The following is a 20,218-nucleotide window of genomic DNA, read 5'->3' on the forward strand; positions in this document are numbered from 1 at the left end:
GGGGAACCAGCCAAGCCCCTCTGCCCTGGAGATGCAACTCAGCTGTCTGGCTCATCTGTGCTGGGCAGGGAGGAATAAGGAAGACTGTTTCCCAACCCTCCAAGAGCACCCCTCGCCCCCTCAAACTCATTACCGGAACCCCTGGCACTACCTCCAGGCTGGCTGTGGTGGGAGCCCAGTAAATGTTTGATGACTCAAATGTGAGGATGTGGGGCGTGAAAGGTGACTTGTAATATGATATCAGGCACATCCCCAGACCTGCCCTGGGCACTGAGCCCCCCAGCTCGGGGTGGACGATGCTGCTGAAGGGACACCGGAGAGGACAGAGCGCCTGGGCTCAAATCCCTCCCTCACCATGCTCTGCCCACATGCAGCTTATAACCTCGCAAGACGCTGGCAGGGCACGAGTCAATCTCCAAGGACGTTAGGAGATGAGCTTTGGAGGGAGGTGGGGGCAGGACCACCAGGGTGCCGGAGACCTGCCCAGGTGGAGGGGTCAGGGAAGGTAGGACCAGAGAGGTGAGGAGGAGCCAGCCAATTAGAGGAGCCCCGGATGCAAAGGTCCCCAGGCTGGGAACCAAAGAGCTGGATTGTGTGGGTGGGGCCAAATGTAATGGATGCTGAGGTAGGCAGGAGCCAGCCTCACTGTGTGGCTGGATCGTGTCATCGAGCCCACCTCATCAAGTCACATGCATCCAGATGGTGCACTGCAGGCAGAGGAGCTCTTGCCTGGAAGGGGAAGTTGGTGAGCTGATACAGGCGGAAGGGGGCCAGCACCCTCCGAGTGGGATAGGAAGCAGAAAGAAGGAGGGCTTCTCAGAGGAAGTGGGCCTTGGAAACCAGGTTCAGGTCAGTGGAGAGAAGAGGCCGGGTGGGAGTTAAGGCCAGGAGGCAGCGCTGAGCCCAAGACAGTGGCCAAGGAGGCCTTATTGTCCAAACCCCAAACTGGAACCCAAGTTTAAACATCATCCCATGTTTAGTGGTTCACTGAGCAAAACATCCTTATTAAAAAGAGCAAATTTGGGTGCAAGTGATGACTATGGGGAGAGGCCAGGGCCCGGGTGGCAAGGCTGGGGAAGTGGGAGTTGGGGGGCTGCAGGGTGGGGCTGGGGCAGGGAAGGCTCCGGGATGCCAGGGATGGGCATGGCCTTTCCTTCCAGCTTCCTTCCCCCTGACAGGAGCCTCAACCTGCGGAGACCCCAGTGGGCTTTGACCCTCCCATGGCTGAAACTATAGCCACCAAAACCTCAATGAGATACCAAACCAACAAAAAACGGAAAATAACAAATGTTGGCAAAGATGTAGAGAAATAGGAACTTGTGTGCTGATGGTGGGAATTTAAAACAGCGCAACCACTGCTTGCCCGGCAGTTCCTTGATACGCTAAACCTAGAATTACCATAGGACCCGGCAGTGCCACCCCTCGGTATATACCCCCAAGAATTGGAAACAGGGGCCCCAGCAGATACTTGTACACCAGTGTTCACAGCAGCATTACTCAGAAGCACCGAAAGGTACAAATGACCCATGTCCATCGGCAGGTGAATGGAGAAACAAAATGTGGTCCATCGATGCCATAAGAAGGAATGAAGTTCTGATACAACATGGATGAACCTTGAAAACATTATGCTACAGAAAATAAGCCAGACACAAAAGAACAAATATTGTATGACCCCACTTAAAGGAAACATCTAGAGAATGCAAATAGATGAGGGGTTAGTAAGGGCTGGAGGGAGGGCATGGGGAGTTATTGTTTAATGGGTACAGAGTTTCTGGTTGGGGTGGGGAAAAGTTTTGGTCATGGATGGTGAGATGGTATCACAACGTGAATGTAATTAACACCATTGAATTGTACAACTGAAAGTGGATAAAATGGGAAATTGTAGGTTGTCAATAGGTTACCAGAATAAAAAAAAAATTTTAAATCCATAGGACTGTACAATACAGAGAACCCTAAAGTAAACTACAGACCATAGTTAATAGCATAATTATTAATCATTTTGTTTCATCAGTTGTAACAAAGGTACCACACTAATAAAAAAAAGAATAGAAAAAAGAAAAGTGGTTAGAATGGGAAATGGGAAGTTGTATGTTGTATACATGTTACCACAATAAAAATTCTAAAAAAAAAAACACAAAACATAGAATTGAACAGCAGAGTGAGCCCTAATGTAAACTATGGACTTTAGTTAATAATATAAATATAATAATATTGCTTTATCAATTGTAGCAAATGTACCACACCAATGCAAAATGTTAATAATGGGTAAAACTGTGTGTGTGTGGTGGGGGGTGGGAGTATGGGAACTCTGTACTTTCTGCCTCATTTTTCTGAAATACAACTGCTATAATAAATGAATAAATAAATTAGGGAGAAAAAGAAAGCAAGCAAGCTTTAGTAATGCATCCAAGTCGCCCAGCCAGGAGGTGGTGGAATCAGGATTTGCACACGGGTTTGCACTGATGCTGCTAACACCCATGCTTTCTCCCTCACCGTCCTGCTCCTGTCACCTCACACCCACGCCCACTACGCCCTCTCCCCCTGCTTGGGTCCTTAGATGCCGGGGGAGTGGGTAGAAGACCCGGGAGCCACGATACTGGAGTTAGCAGATTTGGGCCTCAGTTTCTCCCTTTTGTCATGTGTAGGGAAAAACATTTCTGACAGACAACTTCCTCTCCTACCCCAGTGGGATTAAGCCCGATGGGAGTGAAGGGCTGAGGCAGTGCTACACCGTGATAGACACTGGAGAGGGGACGGCAGACAGTCGTCATTTATTCAGTCAACAAACTAGCTCTGGGGGACAAGGACACAAGGGACATAGTCAGTCCCTGCCTATCAGGTTTTGGAGTCTAAGGGGTAGGCTGTTGGCATTGGGGGGGGGGACGACTGGGGCCAAGGAGATCAAATGGCGAGGGCCTGAATCAAGGGGCACCCCCATCTCCTCCTCCCAGCCTGCAGCCTTCACAGCTGCCATCCCTACCTCAGGCCCAGGCTTCCTGCTGTCCGAGGGGCCAGCTGGGGCCGTGGATGGCCCCAGAAGCAGGGAGCCTACCCCCCTCACCCAGCCCAGCCTCTCCCGGGAGAATTGAGGGCTCAGTTCATTCATTCACTCCACAACGTTTATTAACTGCGGCTCTGAGCCTGGCACTGTGCCTGAGGCACAAAACCTGAGGCTGAGCAAAAAACAGGCCTGGCGTGGCCGGCAGGCTCCCTGCAGAGAAAAGTAAAAAGCAAATAGTCACAGATGTAAGAGCATCATGACTGCTGTGAGCACAGAGCAGAAGGGGCTGAGGGCAGGTAAGGGGGAGAAAAGGAGGGCCCCCGAGGAGGAGAGGATTGAGGTGGGAGCCGAAGGGGGAGGCCTCGCCCAGCATCCAGGAGGAGGAAACAAAAACGGCTTGAACAGAGGTGCTGTGGCAGGAAACGGAGGCGGGGAGAATGGAGGGGTGGGGGCTGGCCTAGGTGTTAGAACTTTCAAAAGGCCATTGGGGCTGGAGGGGGACCAGGCAGGGAATGAGGGGGCAGGACCAGATCATGTTCAGGAGCTCAGCCTTGGTCCTGGGGGCCAGCTAGAAAGGCTTTAAGAAGGGGACCATGGTTTAATTTGTGTTTCAAAAAGTTCACTCTGGCTGGGATGTGGGGGCAGGTAGTTGGGGCAGGGTCCACTTGGGAGGCCCACACTGGAGGCTGCCACAGAGTCTGGGCAACAGATGCTGGGGGCTTACCCCGCGGTGGGGGCAGTGGACAGACTCAAAAAATATTTTAAAGGTAAAATTGGTGGCCCGATGTTGGATTGGATGCAGGGCTGTGGGTGGGGGAGGAAGGTGACAGAAGGATGGTGGGGCCGCTTCCTGGGACACTGGGGGGTGGGGTGTCCTGGAATTGGGCTTGGATCCTTGTGGAATCTGAGATGACTTGGGAACATCCGTGAGGTAGCCTGTGGTACACATGGGCCCGTCAGGGCTGCAAGGAACGCTGGTAATCAAAGCCAGCCACGGGCCTGGGCCGCGGGAGGTCAGGGGAAGGGGGCTGGCTGAGCAGACCAGAAGGCACAGTCGGAGAGGCTGGAGGAAAATCAGATGAGGAAGGGTCTCCTGGAACCTGGGAGAAGCCAGAGGGGACAGCGAGGTTTACTTTCTGGCCAAGTGGTCTGGGTAAATCACCTTTTTGAGCCTTAGTTTCCTCCTGTGTAAAACGGGATGGCACCCACCCCCCGACGTTGACCGAGGGCCGATGTGCTGAGATGAGAAAGCGCTTTGCCGGGTGGGAGGCCTGGGCGGAGGTGAGCGTGGCTCTGCGGGCGCCTCCTGCCGACCCGGGCCTCCCGCGCACCCGGCTTCGAGCCCCGAGGGCGCGTCGTGGCGGCGCCGCTCGCGTTAGGACCCAGCGGATCCGGGCTGGAGGGCGGGCGGCCGGCCCGTCGGGGGCCCGGAGCGGGGCTCGGAGCGGGCGAAGGGGCGGACTCGGAGCGGGCGGCGGAGTGACCCGGACAGGTAGGCGCGGGCCCGGCGGCCGAGCCGGCGGGGGCTGCTCGGGACACCCGGGTCGCGGGCGGGGGCGTCGGAAGGACCCGCCGCCCCAGGCGCGGTGGGTGCCGGCTCCTCGGAGCCCCGATCCTGAGGGCCGCTGCCGGGGACCCGAGCCCGGGGCCGTCTGAGCGGCTGCGAAGAGGGCGCTTGGAAAGTGTGGGTCGCTTTGAGGGGGAGGGCGCGAGTTGGGAAGGGAGAGGAGCCCAGGTTTGTGGGGAGCCAGAAGTGGGGGCGTCGGCGGAGGGGGCGTCTTTTGTTCTCCTTGGGAGGCGGGGGAGGGGGGAAGGGGGTGCCCGGCGGGAGCGGCGGAGACAGAGACGCAGAGACAAAGAGAGATCAGAGAGAGATGAGAGCGGGCGGGAGCGCGCCCCAGCGAGTTTCCGCGGCTGATTGTTCCCAGCTGTGCGGCGCGGCCACATCTGGCTTCCTCGGGAGGAGCAGAGCCCGCCCTCGGCGTCCTGCGCCGTCTGAGCCAGCGTGGGGGCAGGGGCTCGGGGGTGGCCCCATTTGCCCTCACCCCCCCCCCCCCCAGGGACGCAGACGACAGAGAGGAGCCAGGAGGGACGGCGTCTGGTGCTGTGGAAAGAGCTAGAGTGGGGGTGGGCAGCCCCTGGACAGGTCCTGGCCTCCCACAACCCCCGCCCCCCACCCCAAAATGAAGTCTAGCAGTGCTTGGAGGTGTGGTCCCCTGGGAGGGCTCTTTGCCCCCACACTGACTTCTCTTTACAGCCTCCCCTTGCCCTTGGGTTCCCGTCCTTCTGGGGGAGGAAAAGATTCCCTTTGCGGGGGACTGAGAGGCGCTAGGAGGGGCTTTGGAAAGTTTCCCCCAGCCGCCCGCAATCCCTCTGAGCCGCGACAGCTCCGCCTGACCTGGGCTGGCTGCCAGCTCTGCCCCCAGCCTGAGGGCATGAGGTGGGGGTGTGGGGGTGCTGGGAAGGAGCCCGGGTCTTTCAGCCTCTCAACCATGAGGAGACCAAGGGTCTTCAGAATGGGTGTCCCCCGCCTCTGGGAGAGGTGGGCTCATGAGTCAGATGGGGGGGCACTGCCTGGACCCCCGCCCCTCCTTCAGACCCAGAGGGCCCTCCCACAGGCAGGGTGGGCTTGGAGGAGAAAGGGTCCTCCAGCACCTTATTATGGAGCCTTAGAAAATCCACATATCCCCACTCCTGCCTCAGTTTCCTCGCCCACCTCCCAGGGCTGGAGTCAGGTTAAACAAGGAAGGGAGTGAGACGCTGAATGTATGACGTGGGCAGGGCGTCAGAGAAGTCTCAGGATCGGGAGGAAGGAGGGAGAGATGGCCATGTTTCTACCCCTTTCCTTTCCCTCTCCCCCTCCTAGAACCCTCACCCCCACCCTGGGGGAAATATGGCAGAGTTTGGGTTTCCAGCCAGTGGTCTGAAAGAACTTCCTACCATGCGGCAGGGAGGGGCCCCCATTTGTGGATGAACCCCGGGGACTCTGTCTTCACCACCCTCCAAGCTGAAGGCTGACGGCCTGGAGGTTCCCTCCGTTGAGCTTGGACTAGACATGGGGACCCGGTGACTCCACCGAGTTCACCCCGTAGCCACACTGGAGGCTGGACTAGCCCACAAATTCTTGAACTTGGAGAATCTGGTGAAAGCTATGGATCGGTTCCCCCTGCCCCCCGCCAAAGTGGCACACACAGCACTTGCCATACAATGTCAGGGGGTTCCGAGAACCCCTGGGCTGGGTGACAAGATGGTCCCCTCCAGCAGTGCCGTTGTAGGATCCAGGGAAGCCCCCCGCAGCCTCCACCCTCAGTCCTTCTTGCTGCTGCCGACAAATAGACCTCAGTCTCGTGAGTCTGCGGTGAAGACAGCCAGGTCTGGGAGGCCGGAGGCCTGGCAGGAGAGGAATCTTCTGGGGGCTGGGAGCCCTGCCCAGCCCTGGCTGCTGGAAGGGCCCCTCAGGCCCGTGCGCATGTGGTTTCCTGCTGAGCAGGACACTCTAGGCCCAGAGGCTAATTGGGAGCAGGTGGTGGGCTTGGCAGAGCATCTGCATCCAGGCCAGGCCGTCGGCTGGGCAGGGCTGGGGTCCTGGGGATGGGCCTGAGGCCTGAGATCAGGATTCACAGGGTCGGGGCATTAAACACCAGGGAGGGGCTGGTCGAAGGGGTGGGGTCCTGGATGTGGGTGAGGAGAGCAGAGTCAGGGCTGGTGGGGGGTTACAGCTGCCCCGCAGTGAGCAGGAGACAGAGGGATCTGTTTGTTGAAATCAGCCCTGGAGCCAGGTGGGAGGCCTCGGCCTTGGGTCCCTCGTGGGCCACCAGGGACTGCGGATGTACCCCAGCCCTCCAGGCACCTGGCTTCTATTCTGAGCTGCCCCCTCCTCCAGAATTCAGGGACCAGAGGTAGGCTCGGGAGCCCTGGGTTGGTGGGCCTGGGTGCAGCCATGCCCCCTCCTCTCCCTCCAGCTCAGCCCTCTGACGCCATCCCAGCTTGCCTCACTCTGTGGTCATGAGAACTGCCTGCCTCTTCCTGCTATTCCTGCCCGGTGAGTGGCCCTGGGGCTGGGGGCAGCTCCCTCGGGTGGGGTGGGAATGGGGTCCGGGGTGGGGAGCTGGTGGTAAGGCCTTCACCGTGCCCTGTGGCCAGTCCGCAGCTGCCCAGCCCCAAGGCTTCCTGCTGCCTGGGCTGCAGAGGGCACTGGCCGCCCCTCCTGGGCCCTTCCCCTGACCCTCCACAGCAGCAGGCAAGGAGGATTCTGGAGAGAGTGGGCACATGTCCTGGCACCAGGTGCCCTTTCTTCTCCTACCTCTGACCCTCCTGGGAGCTGCGGTGCAGCAATAGGGGGCACCCGAGGCCGGGAGTCAGGAGGCCTGGGTTCTAGACCCTTTTGGGGCCCAAGTACCCTACACAAGCTTGACCTTGGGCGGGAGAGGGGCTGTCCCTGATTATCAGATGAGCAGCTCCCAGTGGGAATCACAATGGCCTTGCCATCTCCAGCATTCACTCACTCATTCATTCCTTCCTTCCATGGATATTTATTGAGCTCCTTCTATGTGCCAGACATGGGGCTAAGCCCTGGGAATACAGCAGTGAACTGGGCAGACCAAGCCCTGCCCTCATGGAGCTGCCAGTTAGGAATGGGAGGCAGATACTAAACAAGTAGACGTGAAGAATTTCAGCTCGTGTAGACTGCTAAGCAGGGATCAGATGGGGAGGGTGGGCTGGGCTGGGGATGGCCCCTCAGCAGAGCTGAAATTTCAGTTGAGAACTGAGAGAGATGCCACCTGGGTATCCCAGGCCCAGGAAGCAAAGGGCCAGAGGCAGGCAGGAGTGTGGCAAGTTCCAGGAGCAGCCGGGAGGCCAGCCTGGGGGAGCACGGCGGGGTGAGGTCAGGGAGGTGCCATGGGACCGAGTGTGCAAAGCCCTTTCCAGTCGAGGAAGGAGCCTGCCTCCTGTGGTTTAAACGTCTGGTGGGAGGAAGATTCCAGGGTTTCACAGCCTTGCCCTGGGGAGGGCCACCTACTTTAGCCCTGACTGCTCTCCCGGAGTCCCCCCCGGGCATTGCCCCTTGCTTCTCGGCACCCCCAAATGCGTTGCCTCCACAGCAGGCCTGCTGGCTCAGGGCCAGTACGACCTGGACCCGCTGTCTCCATTCCCCGACCACGTCCAGTACGCCCACTACGGCGACCAGATCGGTAAGGCCCTGCCCACCCCGGGTCTCCCCCAGCCCGGCCACACCATCGGGTTGTGCATGACCACCGGGGGTGGGGGAGGTGTGTGGTCCCTGGCTCGGTGACCCCTGTGTCCCAGTTGTGACCCTAGGACCAGCCTGACCCCCGCCAATCCCGCACTCATCTTTGTTTCAGACAACCCGGACTATTATGACTATCAAGGTAAAGGGCTTGGGGCAGCCAGGGCGGGGAAGCCCCCGGGGCCCGGGCAGGGGTGGGGTGGGGTTTGAGGAGCAGAACCCCTTACCGTCCCCTTGTTGCAGAGGTGACCGCTCGGCCCCCTGAAGAGCAGTTCCAGTTCCAGTCCCAGCAGCAAGGCCAACAGGAAGTCTTCCCGGTCCCCACCCCAGGTGGGCCCCCAGCCCCAGATCCCACCCCCAGCCCTACTCCCTGTCAACTCCGGAACTGCTGGGAGTGGGGGGTCTGTGCTGGGGTGGGGGGAGATGACCCTACCCTGACCTTCCCCCACAGGCCTAAACCCCCACCCCACCCTGCCCTGAGGAGACCCCTCCCAATGAGCCCTGTCTCCCTGTCTCCCAACACCAGAACCAGGAAATGCACAGACGGAGCCCACGGAGCCTGGGCCTCTTGGTAAGAGCTTTCCTGACAGTTGGAGAAACAGAGGCGTGACCCCAGAAGCTGGGGTGGGGTGGGGGGCAGAGGTAAGGCTGAGCCGGCCCGGCCTTTTGCTGTTGTTGGGGTAGGTGGTGCTGGTGCAAATGGGAAGACTGGCAGCTCCGGGCCACTGGGCAGCCCTGGGAGGTCCCACCCTGTCCCCCTCCCCACCCCACCATTGGTCATGGCTGAGTTGGCTGCAGTCCAGGGAGAGGCCCTCTACCCAGAAGACACTGGGGAGGGGCAAGAGGGTGCTGGGGGCTTCCTGCCAGCCAGAGGGACCAGGGGGTTCCCATGCCAAGGCGAGGGGGGGGCAGGGAGCCCAGGCAGGCTGAGCAGGTGCTTCTGTGACTGTTCATATGTGGGTGTGAATTTGTATTTGAACTGATGTATGTTTGAACATACGCTTCTGAACATAGTTGTGAATTTATTGCTATATAAATACATTGCATGAAATTGGACAGCTCCAGAGGGTCCGCTGATGCTGTGTACATATTGGGTGGGAAAGGAGTGTCTGGCTGGACTTCAGGGGACACCCAGACACTGTAGGCCGTTCTCAGGGCGGGCGAGGTTGGGGGCTGCCCTCTTCCCCTGAGTGTGATCCCTGCCCGTCACCCAGACTGCCGCGAGGAGCAGTACCCGTGCACCCGCCTCTACTCCATCCACAAGCCTTGCAAACAGTGTGTCAACGAGGTCTGCGTCTACAGGTGAGCACAGGTGGGCAGCCTTCGGGAGGACCCCCGGGAGGACTGGGTGGTCCAGCCAACCAAGATGGGAGTTTGGGGAAGGACAGTGAATTCTGAAGTTGAACTCAACTCTGTGGTCGAGCCCAGCCGAGGCCAGGCCTGGGGACAGGACTCCCAGGCTCCAGTGCCAGCCTCTGTCCTGGCTCTCCCAGTGTGGGGGAGGGGGAGGGAGGGTCTGAGACCTCCACGGGCCCTGTCCCCCCGCAGCCTCCGCCGCACGTACATCATCAACAGGGAGATTTGTGTCCGCACAGTCTGTGCCCAAGAGGAGCTCCTCCGAGGTAGGAAGGCCTCCAAGCCTCAGGCTACCCCACTACCTCCCATGCCTTGGTCCTCACCTGTCCACCTGTCCACCACCCACCCAATGTTTATTAAATACGTCTTATGCACTGTGGCCCACTTCCGGGGGGTCCTGAGCTCTTTCCACAGTTACTTTTCATCCTCAGAACATCCCCCATCAACAGGGTGGGGGAGGGGAGGGTTCCCATGGCCCAGCCCCACGCTGACCCCACCCTCCTTGCTGCCCCCCCAACAGCTGATCTATGTCGTGACAAGTTCTCCAAATGTGGCGTGATGGCCAGCAGTGGCCTCTGCCCATCTGTGGCATCCTCCTGCGCCAGGAGCTGTGGGGGCTGCTAGGGCAGCACCGGCCCCCCCGAGCCCAGGAACCTCCTTGGATCAGTGGGCCCCAAGGCCCGGCCTGACCTGGTGCTTTCTCCCCCATACCGATATCCCCTTTGTTCTGTAAAAATGTAGTAGTGCATTGTGGCCCTGGGGATGCCTGTGGCTACCCCTGGGGTGGAATGGGGGCTCCCCACTGCCCAGCCTCTGCCCCCTCTGGCTGGGGGCACCCAGGTTCTCTGTGGGACCTGGGCCCTTGGTGTGCCCTCTCAGTTCCCGTGAGGACAGTACCCCCCCGCCCCCCAGAGTCCCCTGAGGCAGCCTAGGCCCCTCACCCCGGCTGGTCTGCCTGGATTTCCTACAGCCCCCAGGCACAGACCACCTTTGTTTTATACAAAATTAAAAAGGTTTTTACAAAAGATTCAGAGTCACTTTTTCAGTCGCAAGCCTAGAGGGGGTGACCAGGTGTCTCCAACACTGCCTGTCCCCACTGAGAGGCCACCTGGCCCCTTGGGGAGAGGGGTCTTCACGTGAGCCGTGGCCTTGCTTCTACTGCCCCAGACCAGCTGCCTTGCCCACCAACTTCAGCTCTGACCTGCCCAGGACGGACCATGACAGCTGCATCCCAGGACATGTGCGTGTGTGTGTGTGTGTGTGTACGCGCACACGCGCATGTGCTGCAGGAGGTCACAAAGGAGGTAGAAGGTTTAGGGATGCAGCTTTCTCGTCGTCAGGTTGCTAGGAGAGGGCATGAGTCCCCCCCCCCCATCTCCCAAGGGATGCAAGCCAAGATGGGGGGACACCTGTGGAGCAGCTTATGGGTCTGGGGTGGGTATAAGGCAGGAGATCAGGGCAGGTGGACTGAAATCAAGGGCTTTTTGGGAGTGGGGTGGGGGGACACAACTGGTACAGTTCAGAGGACAGAGACAGGGTGTGCTAGCATGTGGGAACAGGGCTCTTCCTGTCCTATTTAACCTTCTGAACAGCCAGCTGTGATGGGTGCACCTAATAGCCCCATCCTACAGGCCAGGAAACTAAGCCCAGGGGTGTTGAGTAACCCACCCAAGGTTCCACAGCCATGACCGGGGCAGAGCCTGTTGGCCTCAATGTGAGAGCCTGATTTCTCCTCGAAAACCCCGACTGAGCCTCTCCTATGTGCACTTGCTCAGAACCGCCCTGGGAGGAAGACTCCCATTTTATAGATTAGCAAACTGAGCCCGTGTCCGCTCCCAAGCCTGCACCTGTTTGCCATGTGCCCTGGGTGGCTTGTCACTGCCCAGAGGGTGGTTCCATCCTGAGACGGAGCCAGGAGTTGGGCTGTGCAGGTCAGGTCACAGCCCCAGCCTCGACTGCCCCATCTGTTAAATGGGGATGGGTGGTCCAGGACCCCAGAGGCCGTCCCGCTCTGACAGCCTGTGAGGCTGGGTAAGATCCTTACCCCTCAAGCCAGACCTGTCTGTCTCCCCTGTCTCCCTGAGAACCCCTCCCCAGGAGACCCTTTCCCTCTTGTCCAGGCCCCACCCATTGCCCCTCCCACAGCCGAACTGGAAGAGGAAGGTTGATAATCTAGAAAAAAGACATCTGTACAAACCATTTTTAGAAACGGAATCTTGTTACAAAAAAAAAAAAAAAACAGTTCTAAACAGTTAACATTGTAAAAAGGTATAAAAATACAGGGACTCTGAGCTCTTTGGGGGATTTCCTAACAAACACTCTGAACTAAGGTGGAGGGATCTGTGGAAAGCCAGAAGCAGGGCCTGGGTCTCCAAGCCCTGCCCTCCTCTTTCCCATGAGCCCATACTCCAGAGACCAGGGCCGGGGTCTCGCCTGCCCTCAGGAAGGGTCTCCCACAATCTAGAGTGGCTCACTCCAGGGGGAAGGAAGCTGAACTGAGGTGGGCCCCACAGTCGGTGTCCCTGAGGCTTCTGAAAAGCCACTGCCGGGTATGGCCTACAGCCAGAGCCCCTGGCCCTCAGCCCTGCCACCCTGGCTCCTCCTCACCCCCAGCCACACTGTGGGGGTCCTGACGGACCCAGGGCGGGTTGTGCTGGGGAGGAGGCCCCTCCTGCCCTGGTCTGGGGCTGCCCGCAGGAATCCCAGCAGGAAGAGGCTCATTTCCCCGAGGGGCCGGAGGGTGGGGAGAAGGATGCTGAGCTCCTTCGAAACTCCTGCTGCAACTGTCCCTGCAGGGTGGACACCTGGGGAAGACAGAGAAGGTAGGACCAGCCCAGGTCCCCAGCCTGATTTCAGAGCGGGGAAGGCGACGATGGACGGGCCTTCTGCCTCAAGCTGGGGCCCCAGAAGGGATCCGAGGCTGCCTATTTCGGAATAGATGTGGCTCGGTTCTCATCATTGTGCTCCACGCAGCAGACTGCTATCTTCTGACCACTCAGACTCTGGGAGATGCTCCCCATCCCCATTTGGGTGGGCCTCCTAGTCCTGTCTCCAGGGGGTGGACATGGGACCTGGCCTGGCCTATCAGAGCAGCCTTGCCCTGCAGACAGGATTGTTCCAGGGATGGTCAGGAAGGGGCAAGTGATCTCAGCTGGCCACTGAGGAGCATGCTCGGGATCTCTGCTGGGGCTCTCAGGAAAGGGTCCACCTTTCTCCTCGGGGATGACCCAAAGCTGGAACCGCTGGGGGTCACTGGTGCCGCCTGGTGGGAGGGACTGCCTGGGCATGTAAGCAGAGGGGAGCAGAGCCGCGGCGAGACTGACCAAGTCCCAGTGACACGCCTTGTGCCCCCAGGACCAGCCATGCCTGATGGCGGCGGACACCCATCCCAGACCTTTTCAGTAAGGAAGCCGGCAACTGCTTAGACCAAGAGCTCACGCCCAGCCCTCTCCTCCTCCTCCTCCAGCTCCAGTTCCACCCCAGCCCATTCTCCCCAGGGGCGAGTCCTGCAGGCTCTGCCGCCCCCTGGCGAGGGACCGGAGCCCAGCGAGGCCTGGGTACCTGCTCCTCCAGCCCCCGCACCCTCTGGCGGTGGGCCCGCTCCCGCGCCTCCAGCGTGCGCTCCGTCTGCAGCTGGGCACTGCGCAAACGCTCCACCTCCTGCTGCAGCTCCAGCCGATGCTGCTCATCTGCCTCTAGCCGATCCGGGCTGTGGTTCTGCTCCATCACCACCACCTGGGCCTGCGGGGAGGGGCCGTTAATGGGGGGCTGGCCCCCTGTATGTGTGAGGGGGTGTCAGGCAGCCCTTTGGGGCTGGGGGGGGGCCTGGGAGACCCCTTAGGCAAGGCCAGGGCAGGCAGGGGATGCAGGCAAGATCTTTGCTTATGCACCACACCCCTGGCCCTGACAGCCTACATATCCTCGGTCAGGGTACCCAGCGACCCCCACTCAGGCAGGCACACACACACACAGCTGTATCCAAAGAGAGACAGCGCCACGTGTGCATAAATGCAAACACGCAAATACCCACGTTCAGGTAGCTCATATGTATGTGCAAAAGCCGAACATGCCCAAATACATCCAGATACATGCAAACAAATCTCTGTATGCAAACGTGCCTGCACACATAGAACATTTATCATATGCAGACATGCTGCCTCCAAGCACAAACCTTCATGCTACTTGCACAAGAATACTCACATGTACACGCATGCCTCTACGGTCCACACGCAGGCTCACATGCTAACGGGCCTTCAGAGACTTTTCTTTCCACCTCCCTCCAGGGCCTGCCTCTGGGACCCCACCCAAAGGTGGGCTCCTGAACGGTGGGAATTGAGGGCCCTGGATTGGCTGAGCCATAGCTCTGCCTGGGACTGCCTGATATTCAAGCTAGGGTGGGGTCAGGGTCTGGGGCTGGGGAGAGAGGGGGTGTCCAGGGCTGGGTGGCCAGCAGCCGGACCTCCAACTGCTGGATCTGCCTCTGCGCCTCGGCCAGCTCCAGCTCGGCCCCCGTGAGCGTGCGGTCCAGGCGGCCCTTCTCTGCACTCAGCCGCACGGTGTCCTCGTGGCTGCGGAGCTTTTCCCGCTCCACCTAGGTGGGGAGACCAGGAGAGGATAGGAGAGCCTGGGGAAGGAAGGAGGCCCAGGCGGCAGCGAGGGGCTCAGAGTTCCAAACCCCAAGGAAATATTCTAACAGCAACTGAGGCTGCAGGGCTGGGGCCAGGCAGGACCCAAGGCCCTCAGACCCTGGGGACGTGCAGCCAGGACCAGCCACGGCTAGGACCCAGAGTCAGTGAAGGGGTGGGGAAGGGCCCCTGGGGAGCAGCCCACCTTGTCCAGGGTCTTCTTGAGGGCTGCCCGGTCCTTCTCCAGCCGCAGGGCTGACCGCTCCACCTCCCGCTTCTCGGCCTCCAGCTGAGCCAGGGCACGCTGCAGGCTGCCCAGGCGCTCCTGCAACAGCTGCCGCTCGCCCTGCAGCTTCTGGACCATGTGCAGGGCTGCAGCCTCGCCCTCTTGCCGTTGCCGCAGGGCCTACAACAGAAGCCAGGTAGGTCCCTAACACCTCTGGGTCTCTGTGTGTGCATCTGCAGCCCAGAGAGGCTGCTGCTGGCCTGAGAGGCATCAGTGAGAGAACCGTCACCTCGGGCCAGACCCTTCTTCTCTTGGCCTCAGTTTCCTCATCTATATAATGGGGGTTTGGGCTGAATGATCTGTGCTTCCTCACAGGAGAGTGGACCTAAGTTTGGGGATAAGGTTGGAGGGAACAGAGAGGTCCCACCCTGGCCTCACCTCCTGCAGCTGTTGCAGCCGGCCCTCGGCCTCCGCCTTCTGCAGCTTCAGGTCTGCCAGCTCACTCCGCATGGTCTGCACCTGCTCGCTAAGGGAGCCGCTCTGCTTCCGGGCTTCAGATAATGCCTGACGGGCAGCCTCCAGCCGCTCCTAGGGGACAGGGGCTGATCGTGCCGGAGCAGCCTGGGGGCGCCTGAGGCAAAGGGCTCCCCTCTACTTCCCTCTACTTCCGGGGTACGTTCACAGTCCATAAGACAGGTAGAGCCTCACCTGGCGTGCAAACCAGACAGCAGGCCTGGCCCACCGCCTCTCCACTGATCTGCATAAGGTAGGGGCACTTGGACACCTGGGTTCTCCCAAGCCTGCACCTGAAGGCTTGCTCTTATTGGGCCCAGCCCCCCAAAACCTCCTCTCACCGAATGACACTCATTGGGCCCACCCCTCCCCTAAGGGCTGCTCTCACTGATGGGCCCCTTAGGGTTCTCAACTGGCTGCCCACTGGTTGGCTCTCTATCAGGGCTCCTCCAAGCCTGTTCTTATGGGCTGCTCTCTCCCTGGGCCCACCCCCAGCCAGCCCCTGGAACCCCCATACCTGGAGCACCTGGCGGTCATGCTCACAGGCGGCCAGGGCCTTCTGCAGGTGCAGGTTCTTGTCCTGGGAGCTGGTGAGGTTGGCACTGTTCTGGGCCAAGGTTTCCGTCAGGCCCCGCACTTTGTCCCGCAGGGCACCCTCGCTCTCCTCCACCTTGGCCAGGGCCCCACTCAGCCGGTCCACTGTCAGCTGCAGGGTCCCCGCCTTCACCTCACTGTCTGCCACCTAGAGGGAGGACAGGATAGCCAAGCGGCTCTGCTCCCCTCTGCTCCCATGGTGACCTCCACCAGGCGTGCCCAACTCAAGCCCTTCCCATCTCTCTCTCTGGACCTTCATCAGTGATACTCACTGTTCTTGCACCTTCCCACTGGCTCAGCTTCCTGCAACCTGGGCCAACTCCCCACTGCTAGGTAACCACCCTTGCCCAGAACACTGTCTACCTGGTTGTCTCAGACCCTGTGGTCTCCTCCCTCTCCTGTCTCCTGTCCTGCTATGGGGAGAACACCACCACAACCCTGAAATTCTCTGTGTTCTTAGTTTTGGTGGATAACTGCAGAATTAGCAGAATTACTGTGCTTTCAGAATAGAGCTGAGCTTCCTGGCAACCAAGGCAAAAAGGGAAATGATTGAAACCTATGTCTCTAATTTCTCCCACACATCTGCCATGAGCACACAGTCTATAAACAAACAGTCCCAAGTTCTAGTTCTGGCTCTGCCTCCTATTAGCTATGTGATCTTAGGCAAGTGACACCACCCCTCTGAGCCTCCATTTGCCCATCCGTGCCATAGAGTTGATGATCCTTGCATCGCAGGGTTGCTTTAGGGAGGACAGGGACCTTATGAAGCGCCTGGCACAGGGCAGGCAGACGGTGAGGCTGCAAGCCAGGGAGGGGCCCACCTGTCTCTGCAGGGCATCCACCCGATCCTGGAGGGCCTGGGCCTGGGCTTCTCGGTCACTCAGGCCCAGGCGGCTGCGCTGCAGCTCCCCCTCGAGTGAGCGCCGCTGCAGCTCGAGCTTGATGGTGCGGCTCTCGGAGGCATCTAGCACCTCCTTCAGGCGCCGCTTGTCATTCTCCAGCTTCACCTCATTGGCTTTCATCTTGCTGATCTTCTCCTGTGGTGGGGGCAGGGGCTCAGGTCCCAGCCATCATGCCCACCCCACACCCCCACATCCCACAGGACCCTTCTTAGGAGAAAGTGGGGAGCAGTCCCCAAGTGGCCAGTCCAACCACCCCCTGTGTGATCTCGGCCAGCCTGGGGCCCTCTGGGGGCCTCGGTCTCCCCATCTGGTCACAGACTGGGTGGGCTTGAGGATCCCAGAGCACCTTCCCATCTTCCTGTTTTGACTGAGTCCAGAACTAATTTCTGTTTCACATCTGTAGAGTGGGGGGAGTGAATTGGTCCAGGGGTGTCATCAGCTGGGTCCTCACAAGAGCCCTGGGGGAGGAGGCTGCAAAATGCAGATCCCAGGTCCCCTCCCCCGGATCACTTTCCAGAGGGGGCCTTGAGGCGGCATGTAACCTGAGCCGAGACGGCCAGAATTCTGGGGTTTTAGGAGATGATACTCCTCCTTTCCCCCCAACAATATGGGCCCTGACAGGAAGACAGACTGGGGATCCTTCAATTCCTGTTACCATCCTGGAGGCAGGGGGTGGTTATTCCAGCCACCCCCCACCCAGGCCTGGCCCCTCTCCTGCCCTGCTCAGAGCCCCAGCCCTGCCCCGTCAGGGCCCAGCGGCCCCCACTCTGGCTCCTGCCCAGCTTTGTTCCTGGCCTCCTCTCGCAGCCCCTGCAGCTGGGGACACGGCCAAAGCTGGAGCACAGACACAACAACCCAGCTCAAGCTTGGCTGAGCCAGAGGCAGGGGGAGGCAGCAGGGGCAGCACTGGGGGGCTGGGGGAGGGAGGGAGGGGGGACTCTGGCTGCATGAAGGGCTCAGAGCTTCGGCAGCCCGGATTGTCACCTCCAGGGCCGGGGCTTCATGCCTCAAGCACATGCACACCCCACACACATACAGATAAGACCTGGGTGACCCCCACATGGTGCTGTGAATACCTTGTTGTACACTGTGGATGACTGTAGGCTTTGTGAATATATCTCAGTTAAATATGTGAATATATATGTGAATATATGTGAATATATCTCAAATATGTGAATATGTGAAATATGTGAATATATCTCAGTTAAACTGTATTTTAAAAAAAGTAAATGAACAATGAATGGGGAGAGGGGAATGGGATGTTTTGGATATTCTTTTTTATTTTAATTTTATTTTTTGGAGCAATGAAAATGTTCAGTTTGTGGGTTTGAAAGCACAACTATGACAACACTGTGAACAACTAATTGTACACTTTGAATGATTATATGTTATGTGATTACATCTCAATAAAATTGCATAAAAAAAAAGAAAAGCTCATGTGCATCGTCTCTGTTACATCTGAGGAAACTGAGACTCAGACAAAAGTGCTAGCACTTTCTTCCACAGCCCAGTGACCGTGGTGTGAAATGAGATGATAGAATCTGAATGCACCTCTGGAGAAGGAGTCACAGGCAAGACCTTCGGTGGGCTGCTGTGAGGTTCAGGCAGACGGAAACAGAAAGGCACAGACGGACTCACACCCGCTCATGCCTACTCAGAGCCCCCCTCACCCTGCTTGCTCCAGGTCCTGCCTACCTGGCTCACCCGGTGCTGGCCCTCAGCCGCCTGCAGGCTCCTCTCCAGGGAGGACACCTGGTCCAGCGCGGCCCGGCGCTCCCGCTCGCTGCGTCGCACGCTCTCCTCCTGCAGCGCCAGCTCGGCCTGGGCCCCACTCAGTCGCCCGTCCGCACTGCGCCGGGCTGTGCCCCCACCGGCCCCATCAGATGGGGCCAGGCGCAGCCCCAGGCAGAGGGGGCCAGCCCGGGACCCTCGGCTTGCATGCCTCCCTCCACCGGCCTGCCACTCGCAGCCCTTTCTGGACACGGGGTGGTGTGACCAGGAGGGCCTCCTGGGGGTCCCAGTGGCCAGAGCAGGGAACAGGAGCTGTCCGGCCCACAGCCCCCACCCTCCAGCCTCAGCTGCCAAGAGCAGGGACCCCAAAGGCCACACCCACCTTCCTCACTCTCAGCCACAGTCTTCTGCAGCTGCCTTGCCCGTGAGCTTGCAGTGTCCCTCTCGGCCTCCACCTCGGCCAGCTGGCAAGTCAGGGCACTTGTTTGGACCCGAAGCTCATCCTGCAGCCCCAACAGGTGGGAAAGGGGAAAACACCCCTACTCTGAACAACCTGCAGCCCCCACCCTGGGGAGGAGACAGTCCTTAGCCACCCTGATCCCCTTTCAGCCAGGCAGACCCAGCCTCACCCGTTCTCTTTGGGCGCTCCGCAGCTCCTGAAGGAATTCCCGGAGGGCCCCCCGCACTGCCTCAGGATCCAGGTCTGGAGATGCCGGGGAGGTGACAGGTCCTGGAGACGGTGGTTCGGACCCAGGGCTGCATTCTAAGGGGCTGGGGCTGCGGAGCCCCTCCCCACTTCCTGGAGGAAGAGATACTCTCAGGTGGCAGGAACCAGTGGCCTCTACTGCCTGGCTGCAGACTCCTAATGCATACCCTGCACCCCCGTCCCTGCCATGGCCAGCAGCCTGCGTGAGCTCTCCATACCACAGATAGGACCACCTCGCCCTCTTGCTTAAAACCCTTGACCCATAGCCCTGAGAAGCAAGTCCAACCTCCTTGCCAAAGCGTAGAGACCTTGCAGCCCACCCCAGTATCACTCTCTCACCCCTTACAAGCTGGCCACACCACACTAACCTCAGTTCCCAGGTTCTAGAGCCTTCCATGTTCCAGCCCTAGGGTTCCATAAATGCCACCCCCTATTCTCCCCACGGCTCCTTTTTGCCTGGCCCATCCTTCAGGCCTAAATATAAATGTCACTCACTCAGCAGCCTCCCTGACCCCAGGCTGGCTTGGGGTGAGCTCATGTCACCCTCGTGGGAGTCTGCTGTTTGCTTCCCCACCCTCACCACAAGCACTGCAAGGGCTGGGACCTTGTCTCTTCTGCCCACCTTAGGCACTCCATGCCTTCAAATCTCCCTTGGACTGAGCGCCTACTGTGTGCCAGGCACTCGGCTTTCCATTTGTTGCCTCATTCCATCCTCACAGTCATTTCCCAAGAAGATAGCACCAGTTTCCCCATTGTGCAGACAAGGGAGGCTCAAAGAAGCAAAGTGACTTGCTCAGAGTCTCAGAGCCGGGAAGTTCCAGAGCTGGAGTCTGAACCCAGCCAGCCTGACTCCCCGGAGAACACCTGGAAGGCTGCTTAGCAGATGATGGGAAACGGGGAGATGAGGGAGGCAGGGCGGACAGTGACGAGGCGGCACCTGGCGGTCAATATCGGAACTGCAGGACAGAAGGTCAGCCTGCCAGCAGCATCGTCCTGCTTTTGCCAAGTGACACCTACACCGCCCCGCAGCCCTGAGTGATCCCATCCCACTGAGTAAAAGCCAGTGTCCCCATCCTCACGTCCTGTCTCCCAGCCCTCTGGGCCCTGTTCACTCCACTCTTGCTGCTGTGTCGCCCTCGCTGTTCCCAGGGCAGACTTCCTTCCACTCAGGACCTTTCCGCCTGCCCCCAGCCTCTGCGCCCAGGAGCAGCTCCCACAACAACCTCCGTCTTCACTTATGTATCACCTCCTCGATGCACTCCCTGCCTCCCACAAACACCCCAAGGCCTCTCTGGCCTTACTTTCTTCTACTACCT

At 59.4% G+C, this 20,218-nt stretch overlaps 2 protein-coding genes across 10 annotated transcripts in view; one reads left to right on the top strand and one right to left on the bottom strand.

Moving 5' to 3' along the window:
* The first annotated feature begins 4,414 nt into the window (after positions 1-4,414).
* On the top strand, positions 4,415-10,630 carry MFAP2 (microfibril associated protein 2). Of its 3 annotated transcripts, none has more exons than XM_037818697.1 (9): positions 4,415-4,493; positions 6,964-7,043; positions 8,104-8,193; positions 8,365-8,391; positions 8,493-8,579; positions 8,776-8,820; positions 9,464-9,551; positions 9,798-9,871; positions 10,126-10,630. In XM_037818697.1, exons 2-9 carry the CDS (start codon positions 7,007-7,009, stop codon positions 10,227-10,229), a joined length of 552 nt encoding a protein of 183 aa, XP_037674625.1. In that variant the 5' UTR covers positions 4,415-4,493; positions 6,964-7,006; the 3' UTR covers positions 10,230-10,630. The 3 variants fall into 3 exon arrangements, with proteins under 3 accessions (XP_037674625.1, XP_037674634.1, XP_037674629.1); XM_037818706.1 differs by having other exon boundaries at positions 8,107-8,193; XM_037818701.1 differs by lacking the exon at positions 4,415-4,493 and adding an exon at positions 6,870-6,900 and having other exon boundaries at positions 6,988-7,043.
* A 1,213-nt stretch (positions 10,631-11,843) lies between these two features.
* CROCC (ciliary rootlet coiled-coil, rootletin) overlaps positions 11,844-20,218 on the bottom strand; it is a 40,590-nt gene continuing 32,215 nt past the window's right edge. For 4 of the 7 annotated variants that reach the window (XM_037828392.1, XM_037828394.1, XM_037828391.1 and 1 more), the window contains 9 exons: positions 18,826-18,995; positions 18,579-18,699; positions 18,161-18,324; positions 16,385-16,600; positions 15,487-15,711; positions 14,895-15,044; positions 14,436-14,636; positions 14,065-14,196; positions 11,844-13,346 (listed from right to left, as the gene is read on the bottom strand). In XM_037828392.1, coding sequence (XP_037684320.1) covers positions 12,855-13,346; positions 14,065-14,196; positions 14,436-14,636; positions 14,895-15,044; positions 15,487-15,711; positions 16,385-16,600; positions 18,161-18,324; positions 18,579-18,699; positions 18,826-18,995 — 1,871 coding nt within the window. In that variant the 3' untranslated portion in view covers positions 11,844-12,854. The remainder of the gene's footprint in view (positions 13,347-14,064; positions 14,197-14,435; positions 14,637-14,894; positions 15,045-15,486; positions 15,712-16,384; positions 16,601-18,160; positions 18,325-18,578; positions 18,700-18,825; positions 18,996-20,218) is intronic. The other 3 variants (XM_037828395.1, XM_037828393.1, XM_037828390.1) reach the window with 2 other exon arrangements.

This window comes from Choloepus didactylus, chromosome 2 (genome assembly GCF_015220235.1).
Source record: "Choloepus didactylus isolate mChoDid1 chromosome 2, mChoDid1.pri, whole genome shotgun sequence".
NCBI lineage: Eukaryota > Metazoa > Chordata > Mammalia > Pilosa > Megalonychidae > Choloepus > Choloepus didactylus.